The sequence below is a fragment of the Anopheles coluzzii genome, chromosome 2 (assembly GCF_943734685.1).
Source record: "Anopheles coluzzii chromosome 2, AcolN3, whole genome shotgun sequence".
Classification (NCBI taxonomy): Eukaryota; Metazoa; Arthropoda; class Insecta; order Diptera; family Culicidae; genus Anopheles; species Anopheles coluzzii.
In genome coordinates, this window is record NC_064670.1 from 85628252 (window position 1) to 85648203 (window position 19952).

Consider the following 19952-nt stretch of genomic DNA (forward strand, 5'->3'; position numbering starts at 1 on the left):
AAGAAGAAGAAGCAGAAGAAAAAAAGTAGAAGAGTGGCGTGGAAATTTGTATCTCCGTGGCAAAAGTGGTGGAACGCCGCCGACGGACGTGTGGTAAATGCAAATCAGATTTGCTTTTATATTTACATATTTATTTGGTTTTATGTACACACAAGAAACCGCTGGTGGAAACGAAACAGCGAATCAGTGCCCCCCGTGTGTGTGTTTGATGTTTGCTGTATGCTTGTCTCACGCTGGTTCGTTCGGATCCTTACAATCGCCGCATGTTCGACTAGCGCGAGTTCGAACATTTCTGCAACTTGGTGGATCGAGTTGCGGATCATTGCAGTCACCAAGCCCCATGACATAGTTTGTACAAGCCAGGTGGTATGCACACACATACACATACACACACACACACACACACACACACACACACATATGTATATGCTGGATTGTTCGTGGACGGTCGTGGCTCTCTGTGCCGCTCTGGTACCATACTGTCTGTCGCGATCGAGATTCACATATGTGGCGCGGCAGTGGCGCGATATATAAGCTATGGCAATTCGCCATGCGCAACCGGTTTCACTATTCCACCCCGTATTGAGATGTATTCCCGCCGATCGGGGGTTTTGCTGACAGTTTAATTTCGCAGTGCAAGCAGCGCAAAGTGGCGGCAGTTTTTAAGGAACGTCGTGAGATATTACTAGCGGTAGCTTTTTGAGCGTTTGATTGGATAACACGTTTGTTGGAGCAATTCAACTTCGAGCGGTTGGAATTGATGCATTTTGAACCTAATAAAATACGTCAAGAGCAAGTTGAATACAATGCCTCAAATAGTACACCCAAACAGCTTCGTAACTTAGAAACCTTGTTCTAGAAAGCAACGCTGCCAGCGACGCATTAATTCTAATTAGAAGCTTTACATTCCAAGCATCGCGCGTTTCCAGCGATACAGCTTGTCATCGGAACGTGCCTTCCAATATGCAAATCATTTGGCAGCACGGCCCCGACAAAACTGTTTCCGCGGACTGGTATTCCGTTTAAATGCTAATTGTTTTACTTATGATTTTAAACGGCCCAGCGATCGTAACGATCAAAACAGCTCATAACGATTAAGCGCAACGGTTAATCAAACTCGGCCGAGTCGTTACATCCTAATGGGTCAGGTCGTTATAAACTCGGCACCCACCAAACATGACAGGGCGGGGAAGGGAGGACACGTTCTCCTATTGTGGGGTCTTAGTTATTACGTAGTATTTGATTCGAAGCATTATTTTTTCTAACTTACAAGTTCTGAGTTGGATCATCCGTGCCCAGAAGCGGTCAGAGAGCTTTCCCAAAACGACACACGAAATACGACACAGTGTACGGAAGCAGGGATAGAAATTCCATTCAATCCTCAGATTTCGTGCCCCGTCTTCCGCTCGGAATGATTTCAAATCACAGACCGACTTAATGCCGAAGTATTTAATCGTGTGTGTGTGTGTACCAGTAAGCAGCCCAGAGCGGCCGAGAGGTTGTTGAATAAACAAAATTCTTAAGTATGCAGCCGAACAAACAAACAAACACTCATCTCTCCAAGTTGATCCGTTTGCCGCGGCAGATAATGAATCATGAAATCGGTTTCGCGAGCTCGTGATTAGATGTACCCGCTTCACTCAGCTCACAGTGAGATCAATTTGTTAGTGTAGCATTGAAAAGAAACAAATATTTTGCAAATCCACTATGTCTACACACACACACACCCACAGGCAGATCTGGCCAGCTTGTGGGCAGCCCGACAAAAGGGGCGCGTACTTTGCCCAAGAGCGGAGCGGAACACCACTGAACCACGGCATCCAATATCACGTGGTAAGCAATGTGGTTTGATGATGATACCACACGGGTCTTACCGGGGAATATGATCCACGTACATACGGACACACACACAGCTTTTACTACGCAAGAAAATCGCGATCGATCAAAGTGGTGACGTTCTGTTTTTTGCAAAGCGTGTTTGACGTAAGCGTGTGTGTCGTCCTTGCCGTGGACGCTCCATAATGATGGATTGCTCCCCGTAAAGAATGGTTAGAATTTGTTCCCTCCTATCAATGGATCGTCCCCAACCAGTGGATTGGATCGTGACTGCAGTGTTCAGGTAGTTGTCGATCACACCATTCGTCGCGTCTATAATTACCAACGATCGCTTCCTCTCCATCGAGCGAAAAGCGCTAGAAGCGGACGGAGCGGTTCTCACCTGTCCGTCTGCAAAGGGGGATCGGAAATAGACGCGCGTACACCCGCCGACCGACGGACACACCTCGCGGTCGGTCTTGCAGTGCCATTATAGTTCATCTATTTATGGCTTTCCGCCCGTCAATGATGGCCGTGTAAACAAATGAGGGCTATTAATAGTAGCGCGCATCACCGTCGTGGCTTTGGCGTGATTACAGAGTTGTCTAGCATTTGCTCTGTTGGACACTTTGGGTTTCTGTAGCATGCACAGCAGCAGCACGAGATGACACTTGGCGATATGAGAGTGTCCAACGTGTGCCGATGATTGATAGGCTTATGGAGGAGCAGTGGAGGGATGGGGAGCGTGTACAGCGTACCGTGTTGACATGCGCGCCGACTATTGACAGGGTGTCTACACCTCTCGGACGTCCCGATTTGTCGCCAATATGTCAATGACAGAGCGTGGAGAGCTGTGCTCGGTCGGAGATCTTCATTGATCTGCAATTGAGTGCTCCAAGAAGCGGGACGGAGCGTGACGGAGCGTCAACTTGAAAGGACACTCGCTCGCTTTGCTCGGGTCACAACCGTTTAAACCACTCGAAATCCTTGTTCGTGGGGAACGGAGTGACCTGCTGGTGCGGGGACTCGTCGCTACAAACAAACGAGTCTACACACCGATGACATCATTCTGCGGCGCATGATAGTCGGACTAATCGAAGCGCGGCGGAACTTTAAATCGGTCAAAACAGTTTGCCTCCCGAGTCGCAGGCGAGATGCCCTTTGCGGGCTGTGACCTCTACAAGCGGGGCACGTCGCGGAAAGCCTGCCTGGAGCCCGTGGCCCATGTGCTCTCAAGAATGTGTGGCCATAAATCACAATCTGGACCCGATGACCGGTTTGCTGGTGCTTAGGCAGCACGGGACGACACATTGGCATGTTGCATTCTCTTATCCCGATGAACACATTCTAATCAACTCAATTGGCGCTGATGTTCAAAGTTCTTGCTGCCGCGTCTTAAAAAACGTCTCGGCTCGATCGGGGAGTGCGCGCGCGCTCGATGGTGGGAAACAAATCAATCAATATAGTTAAAGCCGAAGTAGTCAATTTGTCGCGATTCAGAACCGATCGCCGACAGCGCTACTGCTGACGCCTGGTTGCCGGCGGACTTGTCCCGGTTGGTCACCGTTCAAGCAGTGGGACAAAAGTGCCGCGTTAAATAGGAAATAGAGAGGGAGCGGTGAGAAACTGCGACAAGGGAAGGTGTTAAATTGCACTGTGTATCGGCCGTGGTGTGACTAACGGAAGATGCAGTGGATCGCTTGTACTATTCACCCCGTCTCCGTCTAACTTCTCGTTCCGTTTCCACTACACTGGAGTGCTTAGGTCGCGGTTGGGGGCTAAAAATAACCCAAAACCACCCTGCCCATCATACATGCCCGACCACACGCTGTCGCTTGCTTGCCCTCTCGCCGGGTCGTATCGGACCGACCGAAGTGTTCCTGCTGTTTCTCCCTCCCCTCCCTGTCATTGCGGTGCGGCGGCGGTGCGTTTTTATAGCGATATAATTGGTTTCCAATTACATGCGAAAGAATAGCAGGCAGCAAAAAAAGCCCTCACATGTCGCGTTGCTTCCTTTCGTTTAACTATGTCAATCCCCGCAGCGAGGCCAGGAAGACATTATTCGCTTTCCCGGCACGTAAGACGAACATGTGCGAGATGTAAAATTGTAATAGCTGCATTTAATATCGATTATTTATTTCCTATATTTTAATGATCAATAGTTCCAAGAACTCGGTAGCGATATTTGTATCTCGTGCTTCCTATCCATCATCCTGGTTCTTTGTTTAAGACCAACTCGTTTGCTCGCTCCCTCCGGGTGAACAATCGTTGGAAGCAAAGATAACGTTTAAGGCGTCGCGATTGTCTTTAAACGGTTGAACTGGTTGAGATATAAATAGACTTGCTAATGGAACAGTAGGCAGGAAGAAAAGTACACGAAGACACGATGGCTGACCGGAGAGTGATGAATGGTCATCATGGTAATACCTCCCAGATGATCACCCTCTCGCGTAGGGTTGTCGAGAAGTTCGCGAGTACGTGCGCGGAATTAGGTGTGGGAATGCTTGGAACAAAAAAGCAATTGGCAGTGGGCCGTGGAACAAGACCTCCTTACTCTACTTTCTCAACAAAAAAGTACTGTGCAGTGCAATTGTAGATAGACGCTATAACTCGTAGGACGGTGTGCAGCGCATTTGACGCAGCTTAGCGTCGATTTTGCCAATTCATCCGATCTGCGTTCTGCATGAAAGTGAGATGTTCGATCTCGATACGACGACAGCCCATTTGACCATGGTTCCGCGATCGGCCTTGAAATCAGCGTCGTCCACACCGTGCGCCGTGCCAGGGCAAAAGTTGAGCGGGCTAATAATGGACCATATGTGTGTGTATGTGTGTGCGTGCCCGGGCACGATCTAGCAGTCAAGTGTAGCGATCCTGTGGCCAGTGGCCACACAATGGCACCACCGCCAAGGTGGCGCAGTTTTGCGCTTGGCCGTAATCGTTCTTTGCTGCAAACGCTCCCGCGCTCCAGTGCCGTAGCGGTGTGTGGTGTGTGCGATTGTTGCGCGTGATTTGTGTTTTGTTAGTACGGTTTCGCTAGAGAACCGGTATTCGCCGTTTCCTTTCTGTGAGAAAGCGCTCGTCGTCGTCCCCCACACACTCACACACACACACACACACACCGTGCGCTCAGGGGGGCAAGGAGAAGGTGCCTGCGAACTTCCATTGAAGGTTGCAATTGCACCGATTCCACACCGACAACACCTTGCACCACAGCTGCCCAGGTACGGCAGCAGTTGCAATCGCTGCTGCTGCTGCTGCTACCGCCCCGGCCGTCGGTTCTTGGGCTGAGTGCCCCCAACTCGTGGTGGAAAGTATCTGATCACCAGCAGCCAATTGGTAATCATTGCGTATTTTGCCCGCAAGTAGCTGTTTATTTATAGTAAAAACCAGTCCGAAGGATCAAGGGCCATGACACGGTTCGTGGAATGCTCGACCTGCACCGGAGCCGGAGCTTCAGCCGATCTAACCCTTTCTTTCCGACCGGTGGGCAATATAATTGCCAACCTCCGTACCTGGTCTGCTGGAAATGATGAGGAGATTTTCGCGATTTTGACCGTTTTACGATATGACGCGGTGCGTTCAGTTTTCCGGCCAAAGGTGCGCAATTAAACATCTTCAAGCTAGGTATCTGCTATCGATCTGCTGGCCGCCATTTTCCCAACACACAGTTGGCGCAGTCACGGTTGGGCAGTCCTCGAGCTGACTTACTGGTGTTAATGAATGCTGGACAGGCACGCGATTCCACACGGGAGATCATGCGATCGTGGCATTAGGCGTATATTCAAGGCATCGCAGCCTCGTCCGGCATGACCGTATCGCGCCCAACTCGTCATTGACGTCAATTCCCACCGTTTGCTAGCTGAAGGTATCCGAATACGTAACGATTTTACAAAATTGCCACATGTTGCTCAGGGGAAAGAATCTGATTAGAGAATCTTTAGAGTTGGCTGTTTTCTGCGCGTCGCTTCTTGGGCGAGCGTTACAATTTTTGAAGTGAAACAAGCTCGACGGTTTGGTAGAATATATGAGAGTTTAAAACAACTTAGACTGGAGATGAGTATCTAGTGCTAGGTTGCATCCGGGTAACCTTCAAACTTGCTGGATGATGAACGATCCAAAATCACTTCCTTATTGCCATTTGGTTGCCACCTCCAACCAACAACAGCAACTACACAAAAACACACCAAAATAACCTCTATAACTCAGTCACGTGAGTGACTCAAGTCACCGATCATGGGGATTATTATTCTGTGGCCAGCGGTAGGAGCGAATTTGCGTTGCAGCTCAAAATTTGCACGTCCGCCATGTAGTTCACTAACCTATCCAAAAAACGGAGAAAAAAAAACAACAAACCAAAACTCCCGTTTATCTGTCAAGGGCGCGCGGTCTCCCGGGTTATGGTGGACGCCCCCGGAAGTGTCGAGACCGCGGGCACACACGCTGTAAGACGCAACACGCAGTGATGCTCGCAAACGCATGTGCTTCTAGCGAAACGGGCCCGTCGTGTGCTCGCGGCTTGCGTGCGACATTAGCGACCAAGATTAATAAACGGTGCCGTGGGTCGAGTGATTAATGGCTGATCGGTTTATTTATTGTCGCCCAACATCAAACGGCTTTTTGCTTGCGGCACACGCGGCGTACACGCGATCGTGTCGGTTGCGTAGGTTTTTGTTTTGGGGTTGTGATTTTGCTTAAGCAGGGGCTTTCGGGTACGGTTCAAACGGGGAATATAGCTTTGATGAAAAGTGGTTTTAGACACTTAATTTAGTGTTGTAAGATATGCATGAGTTTCTAGTATTTCCAGTAGCACATTTTCTAGTATTTCCCGATTTTAAACATTTAACAAAAAGTGGAATATTTTGCATTAATCGGTAATGAATCAAATTGGAAAAAAAAGCTGTAAAAACTGACAAAGGGGTGCTTTCCGTTTTAAGTTGGTAGACTGAAATTTCCGCCTGTCAGCTGTTTGCATTGTATAGCAGTTTTCGAGCAGCTATCTAAGTGGGTATAACATACAGGTGGGCTTATCCCACGGTGTATGAATTTAGAAGGCTGATTTTTATCGCTTCTGTTTCTGAATGAAGGTTTTAAGAGTGTTTTGTGTATTCGTCAAGTCTCCAGAAAGCTTGTTTGAACAAAAAATTTCACCTATCCTGTCAAAAAGTGATATTCAAATTTGGTTATAAAACAAACATGCGATGAGACCACCTGGACTACAGACACTTTGATTCTGGATTCCACCAGAGATCCAGACCATCACCAGATCTCTTTAATGCACCTTGGGATAAATGTAAACACCTCCTTTTTGCCATTTTTTGTACAGGTATTCGAATCTAATTCTAGCTTTGAGGCTAGAATAATCTAGACTGGAAATTGGTTTGTATGGAGTGTTTACATGAATGTCAGGCTCCAACTGTCAAACTCCAAACAAAAAACTGACTAGAATCGTGAAGGGCCCCATTTCGACCTAAAAAATATGATAAAAAACGTCGATTTGTCTCGGGCGCGATCAGGTTAGCGATTGATTTTTTTTTTTTTTTTGCTGAAGAATAAATATTGTGCCAAGAAAGGTTAAAAATTGATTGGAGATGCTTTTTAAGTTTAATAGAAGTAATAAAGCTCATTTCAAACAGAACAAAGATAACAATCCAATATGGGTAACCGTAACTGTCGCGAGGATACAACCCGGATGATGAATATCGTTCCACTGACAGGCTGAAATTTCAGCTCGTTGGCTTAAAGAGAGAAATGGCCTGAAATTTAAAAAAAAATCGCGCAACCTCAAATATGCGTAGGTCGAGCACCGCGCTTGACACTAGAAAAGACTGTATAGTCTAGTAACATCGATGCAAATATCTGATCAATACGGAAATGTTCAATGGGTTATGCATAATAAAACATAAAAAGCACTATAGCGACAACGATACGGTAAAGTACATTCTTCACAAAACCAACACATTATTCAATGATCAAATGAAAAACGTCATCTTCATGTCAGTCTCATCGAAACCCCCTGCAGTTAACGGCTGTTAGGTCTACCGTCGCAGCATGGGCATATCGGTAGAGTTGTTTATGAATGAGATGACGGTGCTGTCGCACGACTACTAGCGATGATTAATGGGCGATGATCGTCGCACCCCCAAACCGAATGTTTGGCCCGACTAACTGCCCAAAAACCAAGCGCGCACGTGTGCGGCTGCGGTCGCGCTAGTTAATGATCGTAGCTCGTAAGCAATTTCTCTCTGCCTCTATCTGGCCGGGAGACAGTACCGGCACAGTACAGAAATGTTTACACACCGGCAGTGGTGCAGACTGTCCGTAGCACCTGTGCGGCATATTTCAACGACCGGGATGATAAAGATGTCGAATAATTGTTTACGGTTAGCAGACAAGATGCGATGCAAAGAAAACAGAAACAAAACACAAGAAAAGGAACAAACACTTATGGGAAAGGAACAACTCGCACACGCCCGGGTCCGGTCGAGGTAGGATTTTGGTTGATTTAGAATTCGACGAACAAAACAAAACGACCGATACAGAACAGACCATGTGTGCCATGTGATCATGCAGCAGATACCGGTGCAAAATAGAAGAAAAAAAGCAGTACAGACACACACACACACACACATTCCCGACAAAGAGATAAATAAATAAATAAATAACGACTATCGCGCGCGGCTGTCCAGGCCGGGATCTCCAGTTAAACAGGGGAGGTGGAGGGTGAGAATTAATGGGGCAGTAAAGTTTCAGGTTGCAGGAAAGGCCCGAAAGGAGCGTTGGGAGAGGTGATCTTCGCCAGATCTGCCGCGATTGGCGGCAATCGGCGTGAAATCTTTATGTGCGACTTTCGGTTTTTATTTATTTGTCTTTATTATAAGTGTTAAAAGAGCTTTTTTTGGTTGGCTAGTTGGTTGGACGGTTCGCTTCGCTATGTCCGTTTCATTCGCCGGTCTGCTCGACTCGGATCGTCGGGTTGGGTGTGCTGTTAGTGGCATTTAAATTCGATTTTATAACATCCTTCCACGAATCACCGGGTGGCTCCATAAAGTCATTCGAGCCGCGCACCGCACCGAACAGGTGGAAGGAAGTGGATTTAATGGGCCGAACCGGTTGCCTGAGGCCGTGCGTGCTGGGGGGAGGGGGCCATTCGCTGGGATGGAGGGGAGTTACGAATTAAAATAAAATGATATGACCACCCGGAAAAAACCTGCTCCCAAACCGGGTTTTTAGGGGGGACATGTTTAATAAGCGCATAAGCACTGGGATTTACAACATTTCGCTTGCGCGCAGAAGTTAACAAATGGACACACACAAAAAACAGCGAGGGGGTTGTTTTGCATTTGCGGAAACTGGAACGGGAAGAGGCTATAGTTCCACCGTTCACCGTGGGAAGCGTTGCGTCTTTCAATCCAATGCATTCGCTCCCTGTTTCTTTTTATGTGGCGGGAAAACAAGTAAAAGAAGGAGCGTTATGTTTTCTTTTTGCCTCCCGCGCCCACAGCCCACCATGCTGTTAATTTGCATTTTCTGTCACATCAACTTCTTCTTGCTTTAATCAACGGCGTGGCCCCACTCGGTAGGATCGGATCGGTGTGATGCGATCTGCCCTCCAGGAGCGGGGGTTGCCTCGTCTGCCTGCCTTGCGAGTGCATGCAATGGGTGGTTGTGGTGTCGGCATCGTTTGAAAATTTGGTGTTTCCGCTTCTTCCGCGCGCGCGCCGCCGCCTGTTATTTATGAGCGTGCAAATACTGCGCTTGGAGTTGGCGTGAAGGGTTGTTGTACGCTTTTCTTGGTGCCTTTTTTGCTTGGCAACGGTGTCCCATGGTGTCATTTAAATGATAGAGTGGTTTTTCTGTAAGATTAAATTAGCCTTTCGGTAAACATCGGACCGCGCGCGTACGGTGGAGACGCATGGTGCGGTGTACCAACAAAAAGAGGACATTTTGGAAGCGTTTTATTGCGATGTGGTTCCATTTTTTTCTTCTAAAGTGACAATTATCACTAGAAGTGTGCGCGTCTTTTTTGTTTGTGCCATTCCCATCCGTCCCAACACACTCATCGGTGGAGATATTTGCGTAAGTTGACTGCGAAAGTGGTGGCTGCCGTACAACTGGCTGCAGACTTGATGGTTCTGTGCGTTTGCATCCGTCAGCAAAACATTTGGGAAAGCCCCGAATGACGCATTTATCAACTGCTACGCAAATACATCCACCTTGAGAAGATTGTTAAATGGCATACAAATAAAAAAGAGTGAATACATACAATGTTAAATCTCACTTTGACACTTTGTCGAATTCATTAACGGTACTAGGAAACGTGATGATGATAAAAATTCAATTTCATTATATTTCTTACCTTTTTTGGGGATATCCAGTTACTGTTGTCGATGATACGGATGGTTGAATACATGATTAATTCGGTTCCTTTCCAATCTCTCTCTCTCTCTCTCTTTACAGATGTGTTCCCGCAATCTAGCAATTTCGTTGGCATTGATTATCGCACTGGTACCACTGTCAACTGTCGCCTTACCTCACCACAGCATCGTGAAGCGCAGCTCTTTTTTTGACATAGAATGTAAAGGACAGTTCAACAAACAGATCTTTTACCGGTTGGATCGAATATGCGAAGACTGCTACTCGCTGTTCCGGGAGCCCCAGATTCTGTCCTTCTGCAAGTAAGTTGTCCCCTGATGGCTTCAAAGTTCACTTCACTAACCCTAGAGCAGCTTGAAGAGAATGCAAAGAGAGAGAGAAAGAGAAAGAGAGAGATAAATAGAGAGAGAAAACAACTATTTAGCCTCCAATCCATAACTCATGTGTGTCTGTTTACAACACTAATTCATCCACAATGCACATCGTAGCGATAATATTCAATGAAATACTCAAGTGGAGAATAAATTAATAAATTCAACATGCGCGATAACAAAAACCCAAACACGAATGTCAGACACTGTGACAAAGAAGCAGAAATAAATTTTCCTTCCCATAAATGCCCATTTGCTGTTGCCCACTGATTTGTGCATGCTAATTTCTAACCCTCTAAAGCTAATTGCTGAATACTAATTGGCGTTGTTCGATTTGTTCGCAAGTGTTTATTCATACCGCAACTAGTTTAGTGCGCACACACACACACAAATGGACACGCGAGATCGCAATCAGTTCGAGTATAGCGTTCTTGGGCTGGGGTGGGTAGTGGCAGACGCTGGGCGTACGATCGCCATGCCACGATCGATTACAATCATGAGTAGTTTAGCTTGTCTTATCTCCCCGTGGCGATAATAGCTTCCGTAGCGGGATGAGCACTAAATATAGCGTGGCCATTTCATCATCTCTAGCTGATCCCTATCAATGTTTAGCTTCGGCCGGAGAGCGCAAAAACTTTTACAAAACACCGCAAACGGGCAGCAAGACGTCCAAGAGGTTGCCGCTGGGTCTATCGTTTGCCACAGCTTCTAGAAACAGCCGTGAACAGAGACGCCCGCGTTTCTAATTTATGCTCTTGTACGGTACTCTTGTCAGCAGTACGTGCACTCCCCCCAGTCATTCCCCGCACGTTTAGTTCAGCAGGGGTTGTCTTTTGCCCGATCCGCTTTAGCGCCCCTTGGTCTGGTTAAAAAGGGCAATTGGTTAGGTGGAATAGGTGGCAGGGGCAACGGTTTCTTCTTGCTGCACATAACTCCGTACGTCTGTGTGAGTGTGCGTGTGTGTGCATGTGATCGCATGAAACTCTCATGTACCGTTGACCTCGTACGCAATACGACTCGTAAGCTGTGATGCTCGGTGTGACTCCGATTGCTTCTATTGCGGAACTGTGCAGCGCACGACAGCCTGCCCGGGATGTTGGCAGACATCTTGGCGACGCTCGTTCACCGACGGGCGGTTGCCTACTGGTCGTCCACCGACCGCTTACGGCAGCTGTCGGGCGGGGTTGGTGTTTTGCTCTGCTGCGAAAAGATCACACACAAAACCCAAGCGGGGCAGATCTACGGACTTAGGTTACTGAAGATGTTAATGAATGCAGTTGGTTGGTCGCAATTTTTATATTATTTTCTTCTTATGCTGTAGCTTACGGTATCAAAAGAAACATAAATACTTCTAAAAGGAATTGAGTTTATACATATCAACTTAAAATTTATACAAACTTTTGCAGATACAACCAAACCACATTACAGACTTTTCCAGGAGTTATCATTGCTGCAGGACACTCTTTCTAACTGGAAATGAACTGTATAACAAGAATTGGATTCTATAGCACTCTTTTTGGACAAATACAATAGGAATTTCCAAGGAGCCTGTTCAAAAGGGGTACCATAAAGTCAAATTTCCAACGTATAACGTTCACTTCCAATATGAAAGAGTCAAGGAAGTGTCCAACAACTATGAGAACCCACAGAAAACCCTGTATTGCTTTGCTGAACGTGTGCTTAATGTTCTGTGATTTATCGACGCATGTTCATTGCGTGTAAAGTCGCTTAAGTGGATTGATTGATTTTAATGAATGCAGAAAATGGATACCGCTTTTTACTGCACATCAATTGCTGTGATACTGAATAGAATGGTGAGCTGGGACTGGGAAACAAATAGCTTCACCGCTCGTGCAACGTTTCATGTTTTAGTGACCAACAACAACAAACTAAAACTAATTAACTAATTAATAAAATGTTTCAGGCATAATACTAGTGTCCTGACCAAAATAACATTCTAACGAAATATATATTTATTCAAGATATTAACCATCCTACTAACAGCATCGCAGCAAATACTAGCCTAAAGCAAGATAATGAGTTTTATAACCAAAAACAAGCAAAGAAAATGGATAGCAAAACTAAACCGCTCCCGAATGGGCATCCTGCCATCTTTATCACCCTCTTCTTACAGGAAGCAGTGTTTTACGACAGATTACTTCAAAGGCTGTATAGACGCGTTACAGCTAACGGATGAGATCGAGAAGTTTAAGCCGCTGATAAAAGTACTAAACGGTGCTGATCCGAATACGTTATAAAACCTACCGCCCAACACATACTACACACAAACGCGGGACAGCATTCACGGTGCATACCTGCGTGTTGTTCGTGCCTACACCACTCTCTACCCATCGCTCATCCCCCCCACAAACAATTGCGGAACTTTACACCATCGACACTAAGCATTTTGTGACGATCTGTTGGAAGCAGTTGGAGCAGGGAGGAGCACCGGAAACGAACACCGATCGACGAGCAAACGAGATATTACGGGCTGCGGAAATAGATTACATATACTAAGAAAAAAAATGTATTTTCTTGACGCCAAATCGATGTGAGATGGAAGGGGGATTGCTGCAGCGTTCGTTCGATTAAAAACTTCGAGAGAAGAGAGACAAAACACGAAATACTACACCACCAGTGGAAACGAGCGATCGGCACCAGTACCAAATATGTACCAGAGCACCAGCAACCGAACCCGTTGTGTTTTTTTTTATGTTTGATGCATTTAGTTCTCATGATTTAATGGTATGTTTATTATTTTTGTTTATTATATTATTAAAATTTCGAAGCAGTTGGTTTTTGTACTGATCGTTGTTAAGAAAAAAAAGTTATTATTTTTTATCGAATTGAAACGTTTTTGATCGTTTTAAATTTTAAACATCAAAGTCTCAATTTAATTTTTTTTTAGTCAATTTCATTTGAACAAATCTATCTTTTATTGTTTTTGATCGTTTTACGTTTTCTTTAACTTTAACTGTCAGTTTTTTTTCTCTAGAATTTTTTATTGTTTTTGATCGTTTTACGTTTTCTTGAACTGTTGTCAGAACTCTTGTCAGTTTTTTTTTTTTCATTTTTGTATTTTAAATATATTGCTTGGGATTTGCTTTTTGAAAAGGAACCAAAAAACGACAAGGTTTGAATGCTGATACAATTTTTCAACATTGAATAAAACATGGATTTTAAGGCGGATATTTTGTACTCTACAAACCAGAAGCAATTTTTTGACTTTTTGAACACATTTTTTGTGCTAATAAATTATATTCAATTTAAAATGTTTTTTCTCTTTCTTAATTTCCATTTTCCAGGGAGGGCTGCTTCGGAACGGACTACTTCTTGGCCTGCGTAGAAGCACTGTTTCTCGAGGAGGAGAAGGAAAAGTTCATGAAATGGCGCGAAATGCTGGGCAAGAAGAAGTAAGCGAAGCGTTTCGAATGGATCAACACCGATAGAAGAAGAAAAAAACAACAACAACAAACGCAGTCGTTGCAGTGTGACACTTTTTGCTTCTTGTTTTGTGAGCAACCATACACCCACTATCTCCTACATGGGACCGGATGGATGCTCTCACCGTACAGTATGTGCTAGCGGGGTTTTCCCACCCCCGAAACAATGAGTGCAGAATGGAACTAAACCATCTATAAACATAGTGTACACGACCGTGAACGCTTGGATCCTCTTTTGTGCAGTGCTGGGAAACGTTATTTATGCTTAAGTACTTTTTGCGCTTGTAAAATATTATTACTATCCCAATTACTATTATCACAGAGCACACAAAACATGACTCAACATACATCTTTGCCATTAAGTTAAATGTTAAACAAACTCAACAAAACAAAACGCAAAAGCAAAACAAACAAACAAACGGCTTCTGTTTGCTTCCCTGAGCCTGTGTTGAAAACAAACTGGAGGGGAGGAGGGATAGCGCTATTGTTGGAAATTACATCTGTACATAATTATTTCACATAAAGAGAATCAAGAGTACATGTGCTAGTTAAAATTAAAAGCTAAGGGCAAAGCAGGAACAGAAGAAATGCTGTGTATGGTTGGCCACTACAGTATAGGGAGCGAGTATGTTAGAGCGAGGGAAGAAGTGTTGGCTAAAAAGGGTAAGGACTGTGTAGAAAGCGTAGCATTGCTAGGCGGTTTGGCGGACGGTATATAGGAATATGTATGATTGCGACAAAAAAGAGGTATTTATTTTAATCCTTAATGCGAGGAATAAGAAACGGTAATATAATTTTATTTTCAGCCTATGACATACAACGAAACACTGTAAAACGAATCAATTAAACCTCCTTAATTATGTAAGCGGCGAAAGTGAGCAGATTAACTTATTTAGTTATCAGTGCATTGCTAAGACATTTGAAAACAAACAAAAACAACAACAAAAAACACAAAGAGCGTGGAGAAAAGCGGTAGAGCAAAGAATGAAAACAAGGAGAGAGAAAAAACATTGCTGTGAGAGGAATAATTACTAGTGAAGGCGTAGTAGCGCACAAGCAAGTACGGAACCTAGGACACAGAGCAACGAAACTAAATCGCACAAAGAGGGGGAAAAAACATCATTTAGAAGAAAACAAAAGCAAGGATCATTTAGTGCGAATTAGGAAGAATTGTAAAGCGAAAGGCGAACCGGCGACGAGCTGGGTGAGGAAGCGAGTGCGAGCTGATAATGTTGTGTATGGTGCTAAGCTGTGTCAAGTGGGGAAGGTAATGGTCGTCGCCTAGACGATAGCCGTTGGCCATTGCCATTCCCCAAATCCTGCACACACGTTTGCTACAGAGGACTGGTGATGGTTTGGCATGTAGAACAGACACACACAGACACATTTACACATTGAAAATCGGTACGAAGCAAATCCTGCAGGAGGGAAAGTTTGTTGCCTATTTTGATTGATTCTGTGCTTTTGATTGATGTTTCGCTTTGCTCTTCTTTACTTTTGCGTTCAAGAAGATCCAACAAGGTGTAACATCTCTGTATCTTTCTCTTTTGTTCGAAGTTTTGAAGTAAAGCTCCATTAATGGAAAGTCTAGATCGACTTACCACCCTCCCTCGTCAACCAGGGAGTGTGATGATCCTCTCCCCATCTCAACCGCTTGTGTAAAATGTGTATTTATGTTTTCAGCGAGGAACAGGGAGAAGCGAGAATTATGTATGTTCTATATATTTGAAATCTAGTCCAGAAAGCACACACACTAACTTTTAGTTTTTATTCTAATGCTATATTATTGTAATAGCGTGTGTGTTTGTGTGTGTGGGCACGTGTTGACACGGTAAAGATGCTGATCACACATAGAGTTAAAACACACGACAATGGATTAACACTGAACTGAACAGAAGTGAAAACAAAAATACCGTCATACATACACCAATATACACAATTTTCCATGTTTCCAGTACCGATTGTCATAGTTCTAGTTTCGTATTCTGCGCGCCAGAATTCAAAAAATCAAAAAATTCAAATCGTCATCCAATTGGTATACAGTTTTGTATTTAAAAAAAAACCCCACATATATCCACACAACCGAATAAAACGTGTTGCTGCTTACTGAACGATCCAATGACAATGACGTATATAAGAGCTAATCACATCGTGACCGATATTGTTTTTTTTTTGTTCGATAGTAATGTTTTAAACACCAACCAGCGAAGGAAATCAATTTTGACATTCCTTTCTAGACAGTATTTTTTCTCCAACTATGAAGGAATAATTTTCGTTATGCTATTTTTATCGTTATCACTATCTCGTACAGCGCTTAATTTAAGTTTTTTTGTTTGTTTGTTTTCTGCTTCCATCTAAGAGAACCCCCGATCAACACTTGTACATCCACAAAGCCGAGCAAAAAGTAAACTTTTTCTTATATTTTCTTCTTCACAACTCTGGAAAGGGAACGGCAAAACCATATAGACACAGCCCAGTTGGGTTGAATGAGGAATTTTTATACAGATCGTTTGATTTAAACAATGGTGGTACCTCTTCACAACCAGTTGAGCTAATGTGTGTAGATAAAAAAAAGAAGCACAAGTCAGTAATAAGTACTGCTCCGTGTAGCGGACAGAATACCTATATTTGTAAAATCGTATCTAAAAGATACATACCAACCAATGCAATGGACAACTTGAGAGCAAAAAGCAAAAACAAACGATCCTGAACCAGTTGACTAGCGTGTAGTACACACCACATTCAAATGAGCCACTTCGTCGTATGGTCTAATGTACTGTTATTTTGGAGCAAACAGCAAACCGCTTTGTAAAACTGTTAGATAAACAGATGGTATACATAGTAAGCACCTCCCAAAAGCAAAACAAAAAAAATCAAAAAAAAAAAAAGTAAATGTAATAAGCTTACCCACACAGTGGAGATGTGTTGCTACTAGTAGGTCTAGGGAAATGGAGAGGAAAACTTTTGGTGTACATTTCATATTCAAAACAAACGTAAAATGAACCGAGAAGCCAACACAAAACGATGAAATGGAAGAAAACTGTTTTAACAAACACAATTCAAACAAATTACAGCACGCGCGTACGCTCGTGGCGCAGTGTTTATAATTAAAAAAAGAGATGCAAAACACTAAGCTACTAATATGATGGCAAACAACAATGTAATGTTGAATAAAGTACAGTGGAAGAAATCATAAAATAAAACATGAAGAATGTAAACTCGTCGATGTAACCACGTGTGGTGACTGATGTGAAATTATTCATCTGTTTTACAGCAGTTAACAAAAAAAACATGTCACAGTTTTACAGAATTGAGAAAATATGTATTTTGCATTCTTAAACACTAACTCCACCAGCTACGAGTAGCACGATTGAGCACATCACTATTTTGTCACTTTTTTGTTGTATCACGAAATAATGGAGAATTCCAAATGGCATTTTTTCGCTAACGATAAGAATGCAAAGTATGTAGATGATTACGATCATAACGATGAAGATACTGCCCGGAAGTGGTGCTTCCGAAATACTATTGCCTCCTTTTTGCTGTAGCGTGGTAATCCGTTGGAATTGAATTAATTCTCACTGATGATCGTCTCCATGTCGTACACGTCCATAATACTTTCCATTATCTCCCAATGCTGTTCGCGCGTCAGTTCCGGGCAGAATATCTAACGAAATAAAACACAGAACATGAAAAGTCGATCGATTCATTGCCGACCCATTGCAGCAGCAATTTGCAAATGCAAACTTACATTGTACCAGCGCGTGGTCTCATCCATTTCGTCCATTAGTGGGACCGGCACTCCATACACTTGAAATGCCAGCGCAAGGCAGCACACGGCCGTATGGGCCGGTTTGTAGTCGAGAATTTTGGGACTGTGGTGAAAATCCTGCAGAAAGGAAGCGGCAGCCCTAGCAACGGGCATCGCCTGCCAATCTTGCGCACCGAACTGATCTTGCAGCGATTTCATGTAGTGCAGCATGTACTTGTGCGGGTGCACTATCGTCATGTCGAACTTGAGCACGCGCGCAATGAACAGCTCGGCTTGCACTATCGTATCCCACATCGACCAGTACTCGTCGCACGGTTCTAGCGGCGGGGCACCACGGTGGATCGTGTTGTGGGCCACGTTAATAACATCCCGTTTCCTTACTTTGTCGTCTTTGATTTTACCGGCCAGATACAGGCAGGAGCATGCGATCATCTGCGGAAAATGTGTACAAAAAGTGGGCTCAATACCGGGCGTAACAACACTCTGTTATGTAGCAACCAGTCGATCAAGTTTGAACCAGTTTGTTGGCGTAGATAGGTAATTGGCTCGCTTCGGAAAGTGCTGCTCAAAGGCGTCTCGACTTGTTGGACACATATAATGCGTTGCGAAGTAAAGCGGGCTGCACTTTTAGGGCCTCTCCCCGTTAAGCCTTTGCAACAGTCAGCCACTTGAAACTGCTTGAGTATTCTAAAGCAAAAAACAAACAAAACTAATCCATTTCATGCATTGCTGATACTCACATACGGATCGTATTCCGTGTCGTCCAACTCTCGGAAGAATCGATGGTACAAAATTGCTGCCGTGGCAGAAGTGAGCGGTTTCATTTCCAACTTTTGAGCACATTCAAATATGAACCTTGCGGGCATTTCCTTCAGCGTTTGAGATCTATTACGTTAAAGGTTTTGTTAAAAATTCGTTCACAAGGTAATATTCGCACGCCAATGGTCTATTTCAATAATGGCCTTACCTATAGTTGACCAGTATTGGGTGCTGAAAGTCATTCTCTCTTCTTCCAACCTCGGTGAGATTGATGTTGTTCATTTGCATCATCACTAGGCTTGACTATTAGGCTTGACTGACTTGGACGAACTGCGGACTCTCGCTGCAGAGTTCAACTTTCTAATTCAAGGCAAACCGGAGATGCTGCAAGACTGGGTATGCTTCGCAAAACAACTTCGTCTATGAAGTGGTACACAGGCTGTACACGCGATTTGAGATTTTTGTTTTGAGAAAAGATGACGGTGAATACTGTACTGAGACACTGGGTTAGAATTGGCGACCTCTCGCCTCAATTTAGGACGAAAATATCTATGTACGATGCTAAGTTCAGGGACCGAGTCAAGCAATTCAACACACACTTCTCTTCTTAGCGGCTTTTTGCTTGTTTGTTTTTGTTTGCTTGCAAACTGTCAATGATTGGACATCTCAATCAATGGACGACCACTGTGCGTTGATGTTGTTTACACACAAGCTGCGGCCAAAGCTAATGAGAGAGAAAGGCTTGGCTGAGTATTTCCCGTTCATTTGTTTCGAAATTAAATAATTAATTGAAATTATTTAATCAACATTGTGAGTGATTGTGACGAATTTTCAAATGCCTTCGTTAATTTAATGACAAAGCCAAAAGATAATTTACTCATATTCTGTTACAAAATCAAATGTTCTAAAAAATGGTCTATGGTTTTAATTTTTAGTACACAGGTAATTTCTCTTGTCTTATTCGTGAAAAGATAAATAAATTAAGTAACTAACGTTTGCACGAGAGATAGCTAAACAGTTATTTTTTACATTTTTATAATAAAATCATTCTTCATTACTGACCAGTGCGGCGTTGAGCTAATCACTTTCAACTTTCGCATCGTAGTAGAATTTGAAATACAGTGAAGCGCCGTTTATCCGGACTTCTCGCCCGGATATGTGAATAACACAGATAATGAGTCAAACGATATATTTTATAACCAATTCCTGATTAATTATTGGAACATTATCTTATGTTTTGATAAAGATAACCCAGATTTTATTAACTTCATGGTTTTCCAATTAGAATATTTGAAATTTGCCATGAAACCGCTTTTTCAAATATCCTCCTCATAACGCAATGTCAACTTTGTATTGAACTGTCATTTCTCAACAGCCCGGATTAACAGACAGCCGGATAAAAAGTACCCGGATAAA

The 19952-nt window shown here is 43.9% G+C and overlaps 2 protein-coding genes across 10 annotated transcripts in view; one reads left to right on the forward strand and one right to left on the reverse strand.

Annotated features, from left to right (window-relative positions):
* The window catches only part of LOC120948292 (ion transport peptide), a 39071-nt gene extending 21840 nt beyond the window's left edge, over nt 1–17231 (forward strand). For 8 of the 9 annotated variants that reach the window (XR_005750940.2, XR_005750941.2, XR_005750947.2 and 5 more), the window contains exons 2-4: nt 10276–10493; nt 12697–13307; nt 13868–17231. Coding sequence is in view for 1 of the 9 variants with exons in the window: in XM_040364458.2 (XP_040220392.1) it covers nt 10276–10493; nt 13868–13979 (330 nt within the window). In the remaining 8 variants the exon portion in view is untranslated. The remainder of the gene's footprint in view (nt 1–10275; nt 10494–12696; nt 13308–13867) is intronic. The other variant, XM_040364458.2, reaches the window with a different exon arrangement.
* A 74-nt stretch (nt 17232–17305) lies between these two features.
* Nucleotides 17306–19170, reverse strand: LOC120948291 (cyclin-Q). Its single transcript, XM_040364457.2, has 4 exons — nt 18745–19170; nt 18518–18662; nt 17757–18209; nt 17306–17672 (listed from the first exon to the last, which is right to left on the reverse strand). Exons 1-4 carry the CDS (start codon nt 18825–18827, stop codon nt 17577–17579), a joined length of 777 nt encoding a protein of 258 aa, XP_040220391.1. The 5' UTR covers nt 18828–19170; the 3' UTR covers nt 17306–17576.
* Between the last annotated feature and the right edge of the window lie 782 nt (nt 19171–19952).

What these genes read in the sequence shown, in the direction of transcription:
- LOC120948291 (XM_040364457.2), bottom strand. Translation starts at nt 18,827, where the DNA reads ATGATGCAAATGAACAACATCAATCTCACCGAGGTTGGAAGAAGAGAG. An exon ending in CCAATACTGGTCAACTATAG is followed by an intron (nt 18,663 to 18,744) that starts GTAAGGCCATTA and finishes TTAACGTAATAG; the next exon opens with ATCTCAAACGCTGAAGGAAA. An exon ending in AGACCACGCGCTGGTACAAT is followed by an intron (nt 17,673 to 17,756) that starts GTAAGTTTGCAT and finishes TTATTTCGTTAG; the next exon opens with ATATTCTGCCCGGAACTGAC.